At 33.1% G+C, this 16,121-nt stretch overlaps 1 protein-coding gene across 12 annotated transcripts in view; it reads left to right on the top strand.

Moving 5' to 3' along the window:
* REPS2 (RALBP1 associated Eps domain containing 2) overlaps positions 1-16,121 on the top strand; it is a 258,619-nt gene that overhangs the window by 186,545 nt on the left and 55,953 nt on the right. For 8 of the 12 annotated variants that reach the window (XM_031958943.1, XM_031958944.1, XM_031958938.1 and 5 more), the window contains 2 exons: positions 11,213-11,274; positions 13,820-13,912. In XM_031958943.1, the coding sequence (XP_031814803.1) occupies positions 11,213-11,274; positions 13,820-13,912 (155 nt within the window). The remainder of the gene's footprint in view (positions 1-11,212; positions 11,275-13,819; positions 13,913-16,121) is intronic. The other 4 variants (XM_012546057.3, XM_023500317.2, XM_031958942.1 and 1 more) reach the window with 1 other exon arrangement.

The raw sequence follows: 16,121 nt of genomic DNA, 5'->3' as shown, positions 1-16,121 counted from the left end.
AGTTCTTCTTTGGTCATAAATTCCTTCCTCTTCCACAGGTCTGAGAGGTAAACTATCCTATGCTCTTCCAATTTATTTATGATCTCATTCTTTATGCCTAGATCATGAACCCATTTTGACCTTATCTTGGTGTACGGTGTTAAGTGTGGGTCTATGCCTAGTTTCAAGGGCAGGAATTCTTTTCAATTTTTGTTAGCACAATACTTGGTACATAGTAAACATGAAATAAAGGTTTGTTGATTGATTGGTTACTTATATTAAAGATTTAATAAGATTTTCTGGTGCCTCAGAACGGTATAGAGATGACCCCAAATTTCAAAGACTATGACAATATAACAGGAAAGCCTCTGAACACGGATTTTCTTATTTATTAATATAATCTCCGTGAAAGTGTCCTGGTAAATATGTAGTATATCATGAATATGTGAAAAATTATGATTTCATCACAATGTGAGAGAATTTCTTTAGCACCCAATGCTGATCAAAACCTGTCTGACTTAATTGATATATCCTAAAGCTTTATCTGAAATATAAGTGATTTGTCTAGGGTTACAAAGCTAGTTCAGAGAAAAGATTTGAATGCAGGTCTTCCCAATCCTAAACCATCACACAGATGATTTGTGTTACAAAGAGAAGTTCCCTAGATAAGCTTGCCAAGAAACTAAAGGACTTCATAGTAGGACATAAACCTTTGCAAACTTGCAAGAATATTTGAAGCTTTGCATATTATTTACCTGCCGTTTGATATTTAGCATAGTAGACACTAGTGACAATAGATATGTGTGTGTGTGTGTGTGTGTATGTCTACCTAACCTTTCTTTTTTGTGTGCTTTCATTCCTCAATTGATAAATGATCAAAAGTTATGAACTATGTCCAAAAAGTATAAAATCATGCAAACCCTTTGAACTAACAATATCATTACTAGGCATGTATCACAAGAGATTTTTTTTTAAAAAAGGAAAGTGATCTATAGGTACAAAATATTTATAGCAGTTCTTTTCTCAGGACAAAGAATTGGAAATTGAAGAGATACCCATAAATTGAGAAATGGCTGAATAAATTGTGGTATATGATTATGAGGGAATATTATTATTCTGTAAGAATTGACCACGATGCTTTCAGAAAAACCTGGAAAATCCTCCATGAGTTCAAGCAAAGTGAAATGTATTGTGTACAAAATAATAGCAATATTGTGGGATGATCAATTGATTTTGCTATTCTTAGCAATATAATGATCCAAGGCTACTCTGAAGGACTTATGATAAAAAAAAAAATGCTATCTGTAGCATAACTAGAGAAAGAACTGACTGTCTGTACATAGATTGAAGGGTACTTAAAAATTTTTTTTTGAGGATTTTTATTTTTTTGGGGGGGAAGATAGAAGATTTATGTTTTCTTTTGCAACATGACTTTTATGGAAATGCTTTGCATAATTTCATATGTGACTTCTTAATGTAGGAGAGTGGGGAGAAAGGAAGGAAGAGAATATGGGACTCAAAGTTTTAAAAAGAAATACTAAAAAATTTGGGGAAAATAAAATATTAAATCAATACAAAAAATTTTGTTCTTGGATTCTTCCCCTGCCTCTATTTTTAGTATTTTTCATTCAAATGGCAAGAGACCTTCATTCCTTACCTAATTGGATCTAATGTTGAATATCAGTTTCTTTCCTTAAAATATTCTTTCACCAAGTTAGCACTTGATATATATTTTTTTAAATTGTGAGTTAGAGTGCATTTTTATTTAATCAGTAAGGTGAGGCTTTGTTAAAAAAATAAAATAAATTAATAGAATAATTTCTGTTTACATAGTCATGTCTATAGTTATCAAGCTATATAGCTATATAGCTATTTGTATTGAATGAATATTCAATATATATTCAATGAAAAGTGTTTGCTGTTTGGCAAGTGGATAAAAAATGAATAAAAATGCTAGAGAGTGTAAGAAGAGGTTTTTAGGAGCTTGATACATAGCTTGTTACCTTAACCCTGACAAACCTGAGTATATAGATTTGGTTAATTTGGATAGTTATCTCAAATGGTGGGAAGGATTTTCTGAATATATTATTGAGTGCTGGAATTTGCATATAAGCTTTAATTTGGTTTTCATGTATTTGAGTATCTTTCTTTTCCAGTTGAATGTCCTGATTGTCTTTAAAAACATTTATGATTTGGAAAAAAACAGTGCTAACAGAGATTTGACAGTCAACTGACAATCCTTACATATGGTCGTCTATATCAAATTACCTACTTTCTCAAGTATGACAGAATTTGGAACTGGAAATTTTAAAAAAATAAAGTTAAAATTGTTTTTTACAAGTAGTTGAAAAATAAGATAATCAAAATAAACCAAATATGATTCCTTTTTTTAAATGAGCATTTTCAAAGTGTGAGTTACTACTCTAATATCCTAATACCTCACATTTTTCCCATATACTATCTTCCTCCAAAACCAAGAAAGTAATATTTTACGTTAATATTATATTACCATATACATAGGCAATACATTCGACCTTCCCAGAAACTACACATTCTATTTTCCAACAGTATTTTTTAGCATTGCTTTAATTGCATGGTGTTCAATCATTTATTTTGTATATGAGTATGCTGGATAAAATAAAATGTAGAAAATTATCCTATTTGAAGGATGATCTAGAAGCCTTTATAGAGAATTATGAGTATCCTTAACTTTTGATATGACGTTTGGAGAATGACATCTGATACTGAATTATTGAGTAGAATTCATTTTTCTTTGTCTTAGTCAATATTTTTCATTCATTCCTGTTAGGGGGAAAATTCTTAATGATATTATTTTTCCAATTAGTAAGTTATTTTAAAATACTGGTCATGGGACAACAATATTACATAATGCTATTGTTAAATATTTTCGTCCATTTTAGCACTATAGATAGCCTATTTTTGCATTTGATAGGTGTGACTCATTTCTGATTGCTCATATAGTACATTGAAAATGCAGTAGACCTGAATTGGAATAAATTAAAGAAATTAGTTTGACATGATTTCCATCTTAACTCAGTGTTTAACGTTTTGTCACATAAAACACCAGAGAATGAAATTCATGCCATGGACTTAAACCTTTTATAAACAACTTGAAATGATTTGTAACTTTACTGTGTCTTACATTTTGTGAGTATGAGTGTGTGTGTTATGTATGTGTATGTGTGCACATGCACACACAAATGTATTTATATGGATCCTGTTTACTATCACATTGTAGATTTGAACTTTTAAGGCTAGCACTGTTTACTAATTAAGTTATGGTACAACGAAGTGAAAAGTGATACTTCAGTTATGGGCTGTGAATCAAACTGGCTCCCCAAAACCACTTTGTAAATGAAAGAAAAAAATTAATATTTTCCCCACTCAATTCTATTAAAAAAATAACCCCAACAGAATTTTTTGTATTAAATCAGCTGATATTTACTAGTATTACTAATCACTTTTAAAAAATGATACACAGAACAGTAATAAATGTCTAAAGAAAATTTGGTATTGGTCCTCTTAATCTAACTTCATTTTTCCTCATTACTGAGGATTTCTCTTACCTTCAACCACTTGTCTTGAAGTAAAAATCTTTATGAGGAATATATACTCTTGACTTTAGGTCATAGAGTCACTAACTCATAAAATATTTGTTCTGGAAATCACTTGAGAGATCATCCAGCTTAATCCTTCACTTTTAAGATGAAACAGCCAAAGCACAGAGGTGTTAAATGACTTACATCATGTCACATAGGTCCAAGTAGAGCCAGGATTAGACCTCAGGTCCCTAGACTATTACCCTGGTGCCTGACCCATAGTAGGCACTTAACTTAAAACAAAACAAACAAAATTTAGTTTGTTAACTTTTTCTATTATAATATGTCTTATATTTAGCGGTATGCTGGTTTACAGCTGGTTTTCTTGAAAAATACCCACACACAACACATTTTAAAGTTTATTTGTATTATTAACATTTTCTCCATCTCTTTAAATCTAGACAGTCAACAAAACAATAAATCAATATCTGATTTGTTGTAGTTGCTCATTTCTGAATTGTACATGTTCATGCTGAAAATTTGACAATTGATTTTGAATCTTTTCAAGCTGATTCTAGTACATCATTGCTTGTTTTAAATAATCATATTTTAAAAAATTGTTCAAGTAAAGGAAGTCACCCTTTCCCTTACCCACAATGTTAAAGTATACAGTATAAAAGAAAATCTGGTTCTAAGTGATAACAGCACAACATTAATATTTCTGAATGGGTATTCGTGAAACCATTTGTTGATTTATGGACTCTATATAAATCAACTGTAGTTTTCCTATGATCACTTTAACATAAAACATTTTTTAGTGTTCCTTTCAACTCCATCTAGGGGTACTTTATCTTATGAAATAGTTCTGCTCACTATTCTTTCCCCCAAAAAAACTGCTAAGATAATTTCTCCCAAATTTTAACTCCTTTTTTCTTTATCTTTTTTTGTAGCTAGTTTGAGTAACAAGACTGTGTATGTATTCATTTTTGTGTGTGCACAAATGAATACAAAATATATTCAAAGTGTATTTGATTACAAAGTTTGGAGTTAAAAGATTGTTTGCCAGAACATGAATTTTATTTTTTTAATAAATATTTTATTTTTCCAAATATATTTAAGATAGTTTTTAATATTCATGTTTGTAAAACTTTGTGTTCTAAATGTTTCTCCATCTCTCCCTTATATCTCTCTTCCTCAAGATAATAAGCAATCTAATATAGGTTAAATATGCGCAATCCTTTTAAGCATAATTCCATATTTGTCATGTTGTGCAAGAAAAATCAGATCAAGAAGAAAAACCCCACGAGAAAGATAAAAACAAACAAACAATAAGTGAAAATACTATACTTCAAATCCACATTCAGTCTCCATAATCTCTCTGTAAATGCAGATGGCATTTTACATCCCAAGTCTGGAGTTGCCTTGAATCATTGCATTGTTGAGAAAAGTCAAGTTCATCACACTTGATCTTCTTGTTATTGTGTACACTGTTCTCCTGGCAGAACATGAATTTTAGAATAGATTTAAACAAAACTTAAGATATAAAGTAACTTATTGTGATTCTTATTAGGGTAATTAGAGGATTAAAAAATAGAATTGTATTAGGCATGATTGACAAATGTCAAACTCTACAGACTATTTTAAGTTGCTTAATGTTCAAAGATCATTGGGATTTCTGAGTTGATACTTTGGATGAACCTTAAGCTGAATCAGATTTGTAACTTCCTCTAAATTAGTAATGAACTGAGCAGTTAGGTTAGGTCTGGTCCAATATTTCAATGTCTCTTCAAATGAGTGTGAATCTTTTCATTTCACTCAAACTCATCTTGGTCATTATTTAGGATGGTTTGGAGATGAACTTCTTTCTAAGATTAGGAGACAAGAAAGAATCTATTCAACTACCTATTCTCAAAAGAGCTAAAAATGGGACAGCAAAGAAGCAAGACCTTGAAATTTTTGAATTGCTATTTATAATTTTTCTCTTATCCCACAACTTTGCTCAAGTTCCTTAATGATCATAGTTTTCTTTACATCCCCCATAGCACTTAGCACAATATCTTAGACAGAGTAAAGAATAAATATTGATTTTTTTTTTTTTACTGAAAACTTTGAATGAATTCTGATTTATTATAGAAGAAAGTCTGGGGTCTTATATGCCCATGTTGCTTCTGAATCCCCATACTGGTCCCTACAGTTTTATAAGCATATACAGTGAATCCTTCATTAAAGTCTAATTTGCTTATCAGTATATCAACAAATATTTACAAAATGCCTATGTGTTTGGTATTGGAATTACACAGACATAAAAGAAATATGTGTGTGTGTGTTGTCATTTATTTTGGGGACAGGGAGAGGCATACATTAGCAGCTGAGAGGATTAGAGGTGGTAGGTTTTGAGGTGATAGGTTTTGAGCTGAGCTTTGAAGTAAATAAGTGATTCTAGGAAGTGGAGATGAGGAGGAGGATGAATGTTTCTAATAAGGGAATCTAATATAGGCATCCTAACTATACATCCATTGCTTCTATAGCTGTATCAGCTTATACAGTGAATCCTTCAATAAAACCTAATTGAATTCTTCATTCACCAATCAACAAATATTTATTATATGTCTAGTTTGTGCCAGACATTGTGCTAGGCATTGAGATTACAAATCTAAGTATTTAATACCATAGATGAATAATAAGACTATCTGTTTGGCAGAAGAACAAGGAGCATAAAGGGATAGTAAAGTATAATGAGATTGAAAAAATAGATTTGGGGCCAAGTTGTGAAGAATTTTAAATACAGAAAAGAGGAATTTGTACTTTATTTGATCCTGGTCTAATTGATCTACTTACAGTTCCCTAAATATACTTTTCACTTTATCTCAGACTCTTCCTCTTCTAAGGAAAAGCTTTCTACCAATAGAAATCTTATGCACTCTTCAAAATCAAAGTTAAATCCTACTTCCTTCACCTCTTCTGGACCTTTCCTGACCACCCCAAACCAAAATGATTTTTAGCACTAATTTATTATCTGTATCCCTTATTTAAAACTTCATCATTAGCATAATTCCTGGCATCTGGTAGGTATTTAATAAATGTTTACTGTATGCAAGTGAGCTGTATGCTGCCATGTATCTTATACTGACCACCTTTTGCCATTAATTTATCTTTTGGAATGGTAGACCTGATTATAAAGCCCTGAAAGACAAGGATCATGTATAACATAGTTCTTGGTTTAAGAAGTAACATGCATATAATAATAATAATAAAAAAAGAAGTAACATGCACTCAGAGAAAAGGGAAATAAATATTTAAACAGTGCCTACTATGTTTCAGACACTGTGCTAAACACTTTACAAATATAATCTTATTTGATCCTCATAATAACCCTGGGAGGCAGGTGCTATTATTATTCTCATATCATAGTTGAGGAAATTAAGGCAAACAGAGGTTGATTGACTTGCCCAAAGTCACTCAATGTGTGTGTGTGTGTGTGTGTGTGTGTGTGTGTGTGTGAACACACATTTCCAGAACCAGCGTTTTATCCAATGCACTATCTAGCTGCCTTTGAGGACACTGTGTCTGCTCCATTGCTTTGCAAATAATAAGCAATCAGCTAACTCGCCTGTATTTAGCTCCCATATGATGTTCCAAACACTTAAGTCCTGGAAATATGAAGAAATATACTTAACAAAGACATGTTGGTTGAAAATAAATCAGTATCTCAATGTTGAAAAGGATTTAGAAAGTGTCATTCTATACCTGAACAAAGATTTTATTGACAGCATGTGCAAAAATGGACTGTTCATTATTGGCTCGAATGTATCTAATATTGGGAAGTCACCTATGTGCTAAGGCAGCCTAATTTTTTTTTATAAATTATTAAAAAGTCATTCCCTCTATCAAGGACAAATATGCCCGTCTATAGTTTTCACACATTGTTCCTAGTTCCATCCATTCTTTTATTTACTAGCCCTCCAAGTCCTTGAAGATGGCCCTTTTTGTAAGCTAAACAGAATTGTTTCACCCAATATTTTTGTGGCAACGTCTTGAGGTCCTTCAGTAACTGGTTGCTTTACACCAGACTTTTTCTAGTTTATCATTATTCAAAAATGCATACCCAAATACCTGAGTATGAACCCAGTGCTCTAAACTAGGGCAGAACCTCTTCCCAGTAATTAGTCCACTTTATGTCAGACACAGTGTTAGGTGCTATAAAATAAAGGCACAAAGCAATTCCATTCCTTCAAGGACCCTACATTGTCTGTTTTAATGCTCTTGACACTATTTTTACAGAATCTTTCTATACTTTAAAATTTTTCTCTCCTTGCCTATTTAATTTTCTATATGCATCTTTTAAAAGCACATACCCATAGGTCTATTTAGACAACTCTCTGCTTTTTTCACCGTATCAAATTATTTCTCTTTCTATATTCAGAATTTCATTCTTTAAAAGAAAGCTCTGACCTAGAATGATAACAGTAGAATTTTAGCCCATAGGATATTACCTATTCCTTCTCCAAAGCCTTTGAAACCCTTTGAAATATATTTTCTCAAAAATAAAGGGTTCATGTTAAACTATGTCCAGCTTTCCTCTCTTGACAACAAATTCTATGTTAGAGTGGGGCTACATCACTGCAGAAGTTCATAATTCTTTTTATTTTAACTACCAATTTCTTATGGGTGAGAATAATTTTTAAGAGGGGAGTTTTCTTCATCAAGTCGTTCAACTTTGAAGATTGAAATCATCATTAAAGCAAGTTGAGAAAGAGAAAAAGAGGGAGACAAAGAGAAAGAGAAACAGAGAGACAGACAGACACAAATCGGCACAGACAGACACACATACACAGATAGACAGAGATAGAGTGATGGAGAAGAGAATGAGAATAAGAAGAGATTTATAGGCTAATAGAATCATACATCTAGAATTGTAAGTCCCTTAGAGTCCAAAGTATCATTTTACAGGTAAGGAAACTGAGGCCCAGAGAATTTAAATGATTTGTCCAAGGTAAGACAAGTAGTGTCAATCAGAATTCCAACCTAAGTCATGTGACTCCAAATTCAGTTTTTTTTTTTGTTTAGAATTTTTTGACTGCCTAATATATTAATAAGTGTTAAAATAATTAAAGATCCCTGATGTTTTTATGTCATGCTTCTATACCTTGTTAGACTTACAATTGATTTCTTGAATTCTTTATTTTTTCCTTCTCTTTGGGTGGTCTGTAACATTCTAAGAACTTCTGTCCCAAGATTCTGTAGTATACTAAGTACTCGACTCAACTGAAATAGTGTGTATGATATTGATGAAAATAACTAAGAGATGCAACCAGTTGCTATTCAGCAATAGATAACAGAGAATACTTTTTCAAACAAACCTTCTGAGATGGTCCCAGGTCTAAGATGTAAAGGTGAAATATGAATGGAATATTCATTTTTCTATTTAGTTATACTCAATGCAGCATTTTCAAATGTGAAGTATAAACAATGTTTTACAATTTAAAATGTTTAGAGCACGTCTATTTTTTTGATTTAGATCTAATATAGGAATGCACTTACTAGTTAGTGTGTGACCCCAGGCAAGGCAATTAATTCTTTTTGCCTCAGTTCCTCATCTGTAAGATGAGCTGGAGAAAGAAATGGCAAATCATTCTAGTATCTTTGCCAAGCAGACTCTGAAAATCAGGAAAATAAAGTGTTGTACAAACAAAAGGATTTATTAAGCACCTACTACATACCAAGCACTGACCTAAGTGCTAAGGATATAAAAAAAGACAAGTCTACGTTTTCAAGAAATTCACATATTTTAATGAGGGAGACAGCATGTAAATAGCTATGTTCCAACAAACCATTTGCAGGTAAAATTGAAAAAAAAACTGTCATCAGAGAGAAGGCATTAATATTATGGGAGATCAGGGAAGGCTTCTTATAGAAAGTAGGATTTTATTTGGGATTTGAAGAAAGCCAGGAGAGAGATTTCAGTTATGAAAGACAGCCAGTCAAATGCAAAGAGTTGGGAGATAAGAATGTTATATGGAAAGAACAGAGTGGGGGCAAGTTTCTAGGTTGCCATATGTGTGAGGAATGAGGAAAGTTGTAAGAAGGCTGGAAAAATGGGAGGGGACAGGTTGTAAAGAGTTTTCAGTGAGGATTTTATATTTGAAGCTGGAGGATTTATGGGCCCACTGGAGTTTATTGAATAGAAATGTGATGTGATTCAGAACTATAATTTGGGAAGAACACTTTGACAACTAGATGGAGAATGGATTGAATTGGAGGAGATTTGATTAATCAACAGGCTACAAGTTCAGATGTGAAATGATGGTGACTCCCAGAGTCCACTATGTCACAGAAGAGAAGTTAGCACAGATGAAAGATATGACAAAAGTCCTCCTATAAATAATATTTTATATTTTTGGCAATCTAAAATGATTTTTTTCATTTTGTCTAATACATCTTTAGAGCAATGTTTATTTTTACTTATACTAAATATTTTAATTATCTTAAAAATAGTTGTTCTTTGGATGTTTTTTTTTTTTTTTTTTGCTTCAGCTCTTGATGGGTAGTGTGTTTTTTGGTTTAGGCTGTAGAGTTTAAATAATGAAAAAACAATTTTTGTTGAGGCTGGATGTCTTTACCACTGAAACAAATGTAATGTATATTTTTTAAAAGACTGATCAGTTTTGGAAAAGATGAAAATATGTGGATGGAATTTTCACTTGTTTAGCTTTTTTTTTGGAAATGGGATTTTGCTTTAATATGTAAATTACTTCAGTACAATTGTTTGGATTTTTTCAAGGAAACAGGCATTGGATTGGGAAATGTCCAACAGTGGTGAATTAACGACTGGGGCTTCAGAAGTCTGTATTTGATAGAGAGCCCTTAAAGGGTTACTCCAAGTGACTTTCATTAACCCCACCTGATATGTACGTTTAAACTTAGGATTCTTCATTACAATTGCCTGTGCAGAACTTCAATACCCCTGCAGTTTGACCTTGTAAACTGTTTCGTGGATTTAATAAGAGACAGATTGAGAGAAATAATGTATGGGCCACATGTTTGTTACCGTATCAGGTCACTAGCTTGGAATGAAAGACAGCCTTAGTTCTTTATCTATAAAATGAGCTGGAGAAGAAAATGGCAAAATCATTCCAACTTCTTTGCCAAGAAAACCCCAAATGAGGTCAAGACTGAAGCAACTGAATATAATATTTAGGAATAAAAAAATTCTGACTTTGAGTACTACTCCTTTTATTTTTCCTGGTCTGTTCCTTATATTTATTTATAATTCAGTGACCAAAACAAACAAACAAACAAAAAACAAACCAAGAGAAAGGCAAAAGAGTAAGGGAGCTCTGTTATTCTAAAGTTAAATGATAAACCTCAGAACAATAACTGCTTTCTTAAAATGTTTGTTCCACTCTCATGCCCTATGTGATGCCATTTCATTCCTGCTTACTCACTAAGTCTTTATAAATAATTGCTTCACTAAATACTTGGATTTGGATGTCTGAATAAAGTTGGGGGAAATGGTTAGAAATAATGTGTACTAGTGTTTGTTTTTTTAAAAAACAGAGTAGATCAACATTTGCATTATATATTTAAAACATTTCAAGTATTCTTATTTATAGACAAGAATTCTTTACCTTTTAAAAGAAATTATAATAACATATTATGGTTTGTTTTTTCAGCCGCTAAACCAGGACTGTTACCTCCACCACCAGCTCTTCCCCCCAGACCTTTGATGTCACAGGTAGGAACCAAATTTGATTCCAGTAGTTTAGACATGAATGTTTGATATTCCTAGCATCCCTAGGCACACAGTTGTTTGACTTACACAAATGAATTGGGCAGATTTTCAGGTGAATGACAAGCCATGTAGTCTTCAAAAGAATCAGATTTTTATTACCCTTAAAAGGTGTTGATGAGACACTAGGCAATTGACTTTTCTTTTGGACAAGGTTGCTTTCTAGCAGAATTGCTGCAATGATAATTAATCCAGAAGGATAGGAATGGGGATAGGAAGGTGAGATGTACCTCTAAGGACTGGGCTAACCCATGGAAGCATACGTACATATTGAAAGACAGGATTAGATTGTCCTGAAATCTTTCCATTTACAGATAAACATCAGGGATTAAGCTGGTTGGCTAAAATAGAGTGATTATCCCTACCAGTAGCTTAGTATTGTACAGTCCCAGCAGAGCCTTAAAATTCTGTAGTGCCCTAAGAACAAAATGCCAATGCAGCAGAGAAGGGAAAGCTGTTTTATATCTGAATTAAGTCTACCTCATTGACATGCATTACTATGCTTGTTCATCAAATCATCATTCTCCTGTTGATTAGAATTTAGAGGAGTGCAGTAAATTCAGAGTGTATGTTATGAGGCCTCCCTTTTATCAAGTCTGCTGATGAGAGATGTTAACAAGGCTGTTTCTATAATTGTTCTATTTCACATTAACTTATAGTGATGACAATCATTTTAGTCCTCACTGCAAGAACGCCCTTCCTTATATCTTATTTTCAGTTCTGTCCCTGAAATATCCCAATTTTCATCACTCAATGTGTATTTTGTAGAGATATTAGGGGAAATTTTCCTAAGAAGATCGATATTTCTATCCTGTAATATTCCATAGTTCTAAAATGTTAATCTACATGAGACAATAGTTGACTTCAGATTAAGGTGAATGATTTTGAATTACCTAATCCTAACACATCTACTCCCTCAGAAAGTTGAAGTATGTGTTTCAAATTGAAGCATAAGAAGATAACAGGAAATATTAGTTGAAGCATTGTCCTGAGTCAAGGATAAGTTAGAAATCCTTTTAAATATTGTCTTGAATTAACTAATGGCTTTCATTGATCTTTACCCAATCACAAGTGTTGACTATGAATCTAAGTGCTAATAAATATAGCTATATTTATCTTCTATGTCAGTGTTAAACTCAAATGGAAATGAGATCCCATGGGCTTCATATTGTTTTAAAGAATCCTAAGTTAACGTATGACTTTTGTGTTTTTATTTTGTTAATTGTTTCTCAATTATATTTTAATCTTGATGTCAGTAGCCCTCCAGTTTGATATCTCTATTCTAGCCTTACTTTCTTTGTATGAATATTGGAGCTGCCTCAGGATCATTATTTTTACTTTTGTCATTGACATTACAGTATTTCTTCCTCTGTAACTGGTTTCTCTGTCTCTCTCTCTATCTCTCTGTCTCTCTCTCTGTCTCTCTCTGTCTCTGTCTCTCTGTCTCTCTCTTTCTCTCTCTCTTCCCTCCCTCTCTCCCTCTTCTCTCCCTCTTCCCTCCTTCTCTCCCTTCCTCCCTCTTTCCCTTCCTTCATTCCTTTCTCCCTCTCTCCCTCCTTCCTTTCTCCCTTCCTCCCTCCCTTCCTTCATTCCTTTCTCCCTCTCTCCCTCCTTCCTTTCTCCCTCCCTCCCTTCCTTCCTTCCTTCCTTCCTTCCTTCCTTCCTTCCTTCCTTCCTTCCTTCCTTCCTTCCTTCCTTCTTTCCTTCCTTCCTTCCTTCCTTCCTTCCTTCTTTCCTTCCTTCTTTCCTTCCTTCTTTCTTTCCTTCTTTCCTTCCTTCCTTCTTCTCTTTCTTTCTTTTCTGTAGCTAAAGGTGCTAGACATAAGCAAGGAAGTAGCATAGTCCCAAAGATTTAAAGACTTTACCATCATTATCATGCAAAGATATGGACTACTAAATGGAAATTAGGGAGGACATGTATAATGGATAGAGCATGGGAAAAGTAGTCAGGAAGATCAGAGTTCCAGTTTGATCTTAGACATTTTAGTAGCTGTTTTATCCTGAATCAAGTCATTTAATTTCTCTCAGCCTCAGTTCTTCACCCATAAAATGAGGGGGATTGGACTTAATGGTCTCTCAGGACCCTTCCAATTCTAAATCTTTTATTCTAAAATCCTAATTCTGGTATTTTCCTTTTAAGAAAATGGGATTTTGTCAATTTAAACCAAATGGAATCTCAGAGGTCAGAGTCATTCTCACATACTCACACACCATTTTTTTGTTGATTGCTCTTCAGAATTCAAACCTGGTGATTAGTAGGTAATGTGCTTTACCAGCATGAAGACACATAGTGAAAGCTGATCTGTAAAAAGCTTTCATGATGATGTTCACTTATGTATACTCTTTCCTCTGCCCTGAATTCTCCTGCTGCTCTTTGAAGTTTTTGACCACTTGGCTTGAACTTTCCACCAGTGAAATGAGGTAGAATTTGTTACCTTATTTATGTGGCCAGAAGGGAAGATCTTTATGTATTTTCCTATTTGGCTAGCAGGTTTTACACCATAACACAAGCAATGACTCCATCAGCCAGACCAAACTTCCAGGTCAACTGCCAGGCTATGGTGATTTCAGACTTCTGGAGCAGGTAAGTAACAAAGGCAAACACAAATTTCCTAGTTCTTTATTCCTTATTTTCCTATGCTTTTTCTTTAAAAAAATCATTTTTTATTAACAACAATTTGTTTTCTCTTCCTCCTTTTCATCCCCAAATGAAAAAAAAAAAAAACTACACACACATAGACATAAAAATAACCTTGTAACAAACATGCATGATAAAATAAAACAAATCTCTATGTTGTTTATGCCTGTGTTTGTGTGTGAGACTGATTTTCTGAGTCCATCACATCTTTTTTTAGAAGGTGGGTGGGTTTGAACAGAAGATGCTGTCAAAGTCCTACCTAGCATGGCTTGCCTGTATCAAAGAAGGCAGGCTCTTTAGGTGAAGCAGAATGGCAATAGCTCAAAAGAAATGGGAGAGGTTTAAATTAAGAGACTTCTTCACTCTAAATGTTCATATGGACTATTTGTGCCTGACAGGTAATGGATAGAGCATATCAAGTATATATGGTTTGATCAGCCACAGGGATGCACTATAACTTGATTGCAACCTAGTGATATTATTTTGGTTCTTTTTGAGAATGAAGTACAAAACTTAATCTAACCTTTAGAAAATGGGTAACCTGTTTTTATCATCAGTCTTTTCTAATCATAGTTGGTCATTGTATTGATCTTTCTCAAAGTTGTTTGTCTTTACAGTGATATTGTTTTATTTATTATTTCTCTGATTCTGTTCACTTCTCTGTGACTGTATCAGTTCATACAAATCTTTCCATTTTTCTCTAAATCCTTTTGTCATTTCTTATGGCATAATAATGTCATTTATTCATTTACCATAACTTGTTCAGCCATTCCTCAGTTGATAAAGTTTTTTTTATCACCACAAAAAGAGTTGCCATAAATATTATTGTACATAAAGATCCTTTTCCTCTAGATTTGTGGGACTAGTGATGGTATGCCTGAGTCAAAGGCATTCTCTAGTGCTTTCTTGCCCCACAATTTCTTTGAGGAGAGAATTGTTATGTAATGTTCTGTATAATCTAGTATTATATAATATGTGCCATGTAAATCTATTACTGTTAAATCCAGTTTCTGTGTTATCATCACCTGTGTGCAGAAAGAGATATTATTTTATAACATTACTTTTTAAAAGAAATCCTCAATATCTGTATACAATCCTTTGTGAGGGCTTCTATAGAAGCTGATTCATTCTACCTCATTCTTAAAGGTATTGGGAACAATAATTCATTGCCTACCTTAAGTGTAGCCCTTAGGCTGAATTATGTAAATGTAATCTATTATTTTCATCATTGATTTCATTAATGTTATAGTTAGACAATTTTATGTCTTTTCTAAGTTGACTGTTTCAAAAGTTGGTCAACAAATACTCATTAACCACTTATTATATGCCAGCATTATAATTATGTAATTATAAGCAATATAATAATATTGTATCATATGCTTAAAGCACTGGGGATACCAAGAAAGGAAAAGATATTGTCTCTGACTTTAAAGGGCTCACATTCTGGTGGAGGAGACAACATGCAAATAACTATATATACAAGATATATCAAGGGTAAATAAAAAGTCATCTTAGAGGGAAGGGACTAGCAAAGCTATTAAAATAAAAAATTTAATTGTTTTCCTTGGAGCAATGAAAAAGGAAAACAAAAGTTTAGCTACAAAATAGCTTTGAAGTTTCCAACTGGAACATACTTTTTGGAGGTTGATTATCCAGTTGGTGGATCAAAATCAAAGCCCTTTCCTTTTCCTTCTTTTGGCTTGCCACTTTGGGACCATTCACTGTTTAACAGTCTAGTTTCATTTTAAAGAAATTCACAGGATTACCAAAATCTGTTGCTGTGGAATTTTTTTCACATCAAGCACTACTTGACATAAGTGGCTAATCAATGAAGTCTTAGACGTTTGTCTTTCTTTTTTCTTTTTCTTTTATTTGTTGAAGAAAAGTTGATCTGAAATTATTTATTCTAGAGGAATATGAATAGTTGTGTCTGCATCAGAAAGCTGATCTTGTTAGGAAAAAAAATCAGGGAAAAATTAAAGTCCTTCTTTTTTATCCTCTCACAGAAAAGGTTTGGAGGTGGGGAAAGAAGATGACCCAAATAGTGGGAAATGTCAGGTTTTGGACCAACTACAATTTCATTTTCTTGATTCTTGGACTCTGGTATAATGAGTGCATGACCACAACTTATATGTACTAAGTGAAGAGAAAGTGT

The sequence above is a fragment of the Sarcophilus harrisii genome, chromosome 3 (assembly GCF_902635505.1).
Source record: "Sarcophilus harrisii chromosome 3, mSarHar1.11, whole genome shotgun sequence".
Lineage (NCBI taxonomy): Eukaryota > Metazoa > Chordata > Mammalia > Dasyuromorphia > Dasyuridae > Sarcophilus > Sarcophilus harrisii.
This window is presented reverse-complemented; position numbering and strand designations above follow the sequence as displayed.